At 48.4% G+C, this 5,914-nt stretch overlaps 2 protein-coding genes across 2 annotated transcripts; one reads left to right on the forward strand and one right to left on the reverse strand.

Moving 5' to 3' along the window:
* The first annotated feature begins 1,161 nt into the window (after window positions 1–1,161).
* Window positions 1,162–2,048, forward strand: LOC112735150 (protein MAIN-LIKE 1-like). Its single transcript, XM_025784718.1, has 3 exons — window positions 1,162–1,479; window positions 1,629–1,882; window positions 2,000–2,048. The coding sequence occupies exons 1-3, from the start codon at window positions 1,162–1,164 to the stop codon at window positions 2,046–2,048; spliced, it is 621 nt and encodes a 206-aa protein (XP_025640503.1).
* Window positions 2,049–3,952: 1,904 nt separating this feature from the next.
* Window positions 3,953–5,299, reverse strand: LOC112735151 (uncharacterized). Its single transcript, XM_025784719.1, has 3 exons — window positions 5,189–5,299; window positions 4,798–4,909; window positions 3,953–4,683 (listed from the first exon to the last, which is right to left on the reverse strand). Exons 1-3 carry the CDS (start codon window positions 5,297–5,299, stop codon window positions 3,953–3,955), a joined length of 954 nt encoding a protein of 317 aa, XP_025640504.1.
* Between the last annotated feature and the right edge of the window lie 615 nt (window positions 5,300–5,914).

Consider the following 5,914-nt stretch of genomic DNA (forward strand, 5'->3'; position numbering starts at 1 on the left):
CTCAAATTTACTTAACATGGCTTGCTTGGTACTAATTATTAGGGTAAAAAACTCAAATGCGCTAAGGGGAGACCATTTTTACCCAAATTCGCCAAATGAAAATCTGAGATATCAATCCACCAAAGTACAATTTTATATAATTCGAATCAATAAAATTCGAATTATAATTACATATAATTCGAATTGATACACTTCGAATTACTCCCAAGCACTATTCGAACGTAGTTCGAATCAACTAGCATCGAATTATGCATGCATGGTTCGAATTATATTAATTCGAATTACTTAGATCACGTGGGTTAGGGTAGTTCGAATCGAATTGATTCGAATTACTCTCAGATTGCAACAAGTTGTAATTCGAAACGTATTGATTCGAATTACTCACATTTCGGCACAATAGGTAATTCGAACCTTATTGATTCGAATTACAAGTGAATACCCTATAAAAGGAGTTCGAACCTAGTTCATTCGAATCAGTTTTCCAATCTTATACCCCACAAAATTCCAAAGAAAGTGACCCAAAATCGGCCCGAGAAAGTCTGTAGCAGCATACTTAGGCGATGGGGGACGATCCGGGAAGGCTGTATCGACTGGATGGAGTCGCTCATATAGCCGGGGTGATCAACGACGAGGTTAGTGGTTTATGATGGTGGTTTATTATATTTGTATATGTTAGTGGTATTGTAAATCGGTATTTAATGTGGTTTATGATAGCGGTTTTAAATGCGGTTTTATTGGCGGTTTATGTCAGTGGTTTTGGTTAGTTGTAGTGCATGCAGTTTATGTAAGTGGTTTTGCCCGTGATTTTTGTAAGTGGATTTGTCCGTGGTTTAATGAGTGGTTTAATGAGTGGTTTTGCCCGTAGTTTTATTAAGTGAATTTGCATGTGGTTTATTTTTCTAATATTTTGGATTCGGTTTGAGTGTGCGGTTTTGCTTGCGGTTTTGCTAGCGGTTTAGTAGAATTTACTTTTGCATGTGGAATTTAGATGCAGTCTATGTTTGCGGGTTTTGTTTGCAATTCTCGTTGTGGACTGATATATCTCCAATTGCATTTTTTTTGTTACTTGGTTACGTCGTGAATTTTATCCGTTAGTGGTATTGTGAGTCGTTCTAATTATGCGGTTCATGTAATGCGCAGCCCCAGCCTTGCATATCGAGCATGCGGCGGCAGCAGGGGATGCGACTTGATGAGAGGTACGTTCCGTACTTGCAAATGGCAGGACTATACCATCTTGCGAGACTGAACGACAGATGGTTCCGATTGGACGAGTCCCTTGTCAGTGCATTCGTAGAGCGGTGGCGTTCGGAGACGCACACGTTTCACATGCCCTTCGGTGAGTCCACCATCACCCTTCAGGACGTCGCGTACCAGTTGGGGTTGTCAGTGGACGGACATTATGTCAGTGGTTGCCTGGCAGACTTCCACGTATACATAGAGGTGGCAGGCCAACTTGGCAGTGGTTCCATGAGTTGCTTGGTGTGTTACCTCCCGCGAACCAAATACAAAAGTTTGCAGTGAACTGTACCTGGTTCCAGGAGACTTTCACAGAGTGCCCCGAGGGGGCAGATGAGGAGACGGTCAGGCGCTATGCCCGTGCCTATATCATGATGTTGTTGGGCACCTAGCTGTTTGACGACAAGTCCGGCAATCGTATTCATATCAGATGGTTACCGTTTGTGGCTAGGCTTGAGGAGATGGGTGGCTATAGCTGGGGGTCGGCGGCACTAGCATGGTTGTACCGGTGCATGTGCCGAGTAGCCAACAGACATGTAGTGAAGTTAGCTGGGCCGTTACAGTTACTTCAGTCTTGGATCTTTTGGCGTTTTCCTGGTTTTAGGCCTGCTGGGTATGATGTGTTTAGCTGGCCCCTTGCCTCGAGGTACGACTATCGTATTGTACTATTTATCTTTATTTGATTTATTGTCAATTACTCATACAATTTTATGCCTTTTAGAATTATTCACTAATGCAGTACCGTGTTTAATTTCCTACGCAGGTGGTCAGGTTACAATCCTGGGATTAGCGAGAAGGGACCTCGGGTGTAGATGGCTCGACTGAGGATCGACTTGTTACAGGCTCGGGATGTAAGTAAGCTATTCTCGTATGTATAGTCAATGCTTCTTTCAGTTTATATGGTTTAACGAATTCGACAAATGGGTTTGACTTGCTTTTTTCAGTTTATATGGATGCCCTATAGCACACCCGACGTCCTCTAGGTTGTCCATCCGGAGGTCTTGGAGCCTCGGCATACGATGTTATGGCGGTGTCTGACGTCCCTGAAATATTTTGTGGTGGTTGAGTGGCATCAGGTTGATAGAGTGTTACCGCAGTTCGGCGGCGTACAGCCTCTCTCACATCCCGCCCTGAACATCGACTTCTTGATGTCGAAGGACGGGAGAGGTGGTGACCGTTGGTTCCCGTCCCATTTACAGCATTAGCACCTTCACTGGGAGACACGTGCGGACCACGTGTTACGATTCGACGTTGTTGCTGACCCGGGACCTTCATATGAGTTCTTGGCCTGGTGGCATCAGCATGGGAAGAGGTTCTTGTAACCTGAGATGTACCTGGGGGATCCGAGAGGTATTCCTATTCCAGTTGAGGCGACGCAGAAGGGTGCCGGCCGAGTTCCAGATATGGACCGAGTTGACGACGTTCCTGACAGGCGTCGTGTTGAGAGGAGAGCTCGAGTCGGGACACGTCGTAGCCAGCGTGAGTGGAGATGGCTGGATCAGGCTATGGAGGAGGGTGACGAGGCCGGGAGGGGCGGTGGTCAACGACGAGGGCGTGGAGGCAGGCGGAGGGGGTCCTAGGCAGGATATGCCTGATCGTGTTGATCATGCCGTTGGAGTAGGGGCTGCAGTGGAGGGTGTTAGGCCCGCTCATGGCGGACTTGGTGGAGAGTGGCATGGGTCCGATGTGGGACATCCATCGAGCCATGCTGACACTGGGCTTGGAGAGGGGCCTCTAAGAGATTACTTCGTTGGTGTTCCAGCTGATGACCAGGGCTGGTCAGGAGACTACCCCATGGGTCATTCCGGGATCCATGTTTTCAGAGTTTCTTGCCGGTGATGGGATTGACGCAGATTTTGGTGGATCACATTTCCTAGATGAGATCACCACCATCATGCAGGAGGATGACGCTGCCCGTCGACGGGGACAGACATCGGGGACACAGAAAGCGTTAGATGTCGATCTGAATGAGCCTCCCTCCGTGGGCCCTGTTCAGCCTTTCGCCTTGGGTGGGACCCCAGCATCTGCACGCACTGGTGCATCACATTCAGTCGCCGGACCATCCTCGTCCAGGCCCATACATGTCCAGCCTATGGCGCCTGACTAGCCACCCCTGGAGGACGAGGAGGACGAGATCGAGGACGAGGAGCCCCTTATCCATAGAGGTCATAGGGCACGAGTTCCACGCCGTTGTGGCACGGGGTCACACCTCTTTAGATGATTTATGTATCGTTGTATATGTTATTTCCTTTTCTTTGTTGTATGTTATATCATTTCATTATCGTTGTTGTATTTTATTTTGTTTGTCCATCAGATCATGCAAAAGTTTGTTTAACATTACATTATTGTGTATTAGTCACAGTGAGAACATGTGTATTTTACTTATGTATTTTATTTCCATAATAGCAAAACACATATAACATACATGTCTTCTACGAGACGGATTTTTCAACACTGAAAACTTACTAGTTAGGAAACCAAGTACATCTTTTTCCAGAAAAAAAGTACAGGTGATCAAAGTAATACAAAGTAGAACACAAATCCAGACATAACTGTAAATATCACACTAGATGACTGGGTCCTCCGGCCTGTGGACAACTCCGGCGAGTGTGTCCGGGTTGCCTACAGAGGCCACATCTCTTGGGCTAGTTCGGATCTGCCTCATCCATATTGGTCCGTATCCGAGTGGACCTCGGACGACCCTCCCTCGCACGCCTCATATTTGGGTCTGGTATAACGGTCGGGCCGTCATAAGGTGGCCAGAAACCCTCCGGGATGGGAGGAGTGAAACCCATCTGTATACACTGAAAACCGAACTAAGTCGATACACCGGGTGGATGTATGGCTGCCAAGTAACACGTGAGTAGGCACAGCATGCCAATGCGTGCGGACATGGGAAATGAAGTGCCTGGAAGTACCCACAATCACATGTCTGAGAACTCAGTGAGACCCTGTAGCTTCCTAGTGAGAACGAACCAGTCAGAGTCGTCTCTGCCACTGTGTACTCCGAGTTATCCCTATCATACACAGTCACCGTGAAGCACCTAGCCGTCTTCAGATTGGCCTCGATACACTTTACCAGGTATTGACTGAATTGTTGTCCGGTACCCAGCTGTGCCTGTGCCTCCCTCCCCTTGTGGACAAATAGTTCAGCCAACTTACCGTATGTGGCCTTCACCAACGAGCACACAGGGAGGTTCCTAACACCCTTAAGGATTGAGTTCACACACTCAGAGATATTGGTCGTCATGTGTCCGAATCTGCGCCCCTCATCACAATACTGTGTCCACAACGAATACTCAATCCTGTTCGCCCAGTCACACATCGCCGGATTCTCAAAGCGCAGAATGTCAAACCAGTAATCGAACTCTACTTCGGTCTTTGCATATGCTGCATTCACAAGAAGCCTCCTAGCATCCTTGCCCTTGAAGGTGAGGGCGAAATTGGCTGCTACGTGTCGAATGCAGAATGCTCAGTATGCAGCCAGAGGTAGCCATCCCCCATCAGGAGCCTCAAGCGCGGCCTTGATGCCGTTATGCCTGTCTGAAATAACTAGCAGACCTGGCTGCGGTGTCATGTGCTGACAGAGGTGAGAGAGAAAGAAGGACCACGAATCAGCATTCTCACCCTCAACTAGTGCAAATGCCACAGGGAGTATGTTGGAGTTCCCGTCCTGTGCAATTACGACAAGCAACGTTTCCCCATACTTACCATATAGATGGGTGCCGTCAATACTCACCAACGGCTTGCAATGACGGAATGCCTCAATACAAGGTGGGAACGTCCAGAACAGCCTATGAAAATAAGCCTTAGACTCGTCCAACTGGCCCCCAACTCGAACAGGGCATGTCCGAAGGATTGCTACTGAACCAGGCATGGTCAACTGGACTCCTAACACCCACCTAGGGAGCTCGTTGTACGACTCATCCCAGTCACCATAGATGACGGCAACAGCCTTCTGCTTCGCCATCCAGACCCTCCTGTACGTCGGCCTGAATCCAAAGTGTGCGGCGGTGGCATTTAGGAACACCTTAATGTTGACGGATGTATCAGCCCTCACCATTGGCATAATGAATGTCGCTATCACATGATAATCCAAATTCCTATGGTCGCTGGAGATAGAGGTGGCAAGACACGTATGCGGTCCATTGTACCGTTTCACTTCCTAGATGCCCTTGCGCTGCCGGAGACTCAACCGAATCAACCATGTGCACCCATTCCCAAACTCAGAACACTTTCCCACATACCGGCGATAGTCAGACTCAACTACCTTGCACTGTACCCCTCGGCGGATGCTGTAAGTCTTCACACTCAACAGGGCCTCATCTTTATCCTGAAACTGCTGACCAACCTGGAACTCTGTCATACCAGCAGACCCGTCCACATCTCTAGTGCCAAATCCAGCAACCTGCCCAGGAAGCCCATCCTGCCTCATGACATCTAGGTCCAATGATGAAAAATGGGGTGGGTACTGCTGTGTCCCTGAACTAGATCCACCTGCAGCCCCTCTCGGGTCACTCGCTCCGAGATCATCGCCGCTGTCATCGGCAATCAGATCTGGCTCAACATCATCATCATCTGGATCATCAAACAATCTGTCTCTAACACCAGCTGGTGTAGCACAATGTACTGGGGTCGGAAGATGTTCCCCTGTACCAACCTCGTTGCTGACATTGCC

The sequence above is a fragment of the Arachis hypogaea genome, chromosome 13 (genome assembly GCF_003086295.3).
Source record: "Arachis hypogaea cultivar Tifrunner chromosome 13, arahy.Tifrunner.gnm2.J5K5, whole genome shotgun sequence".
Lineage (NCBI taxonomy): Eukaryota > Viridiplantae > Streptophyta > Magnoliopsida > Fabales > Fabaceae > Arachis > Arachis hypogaea.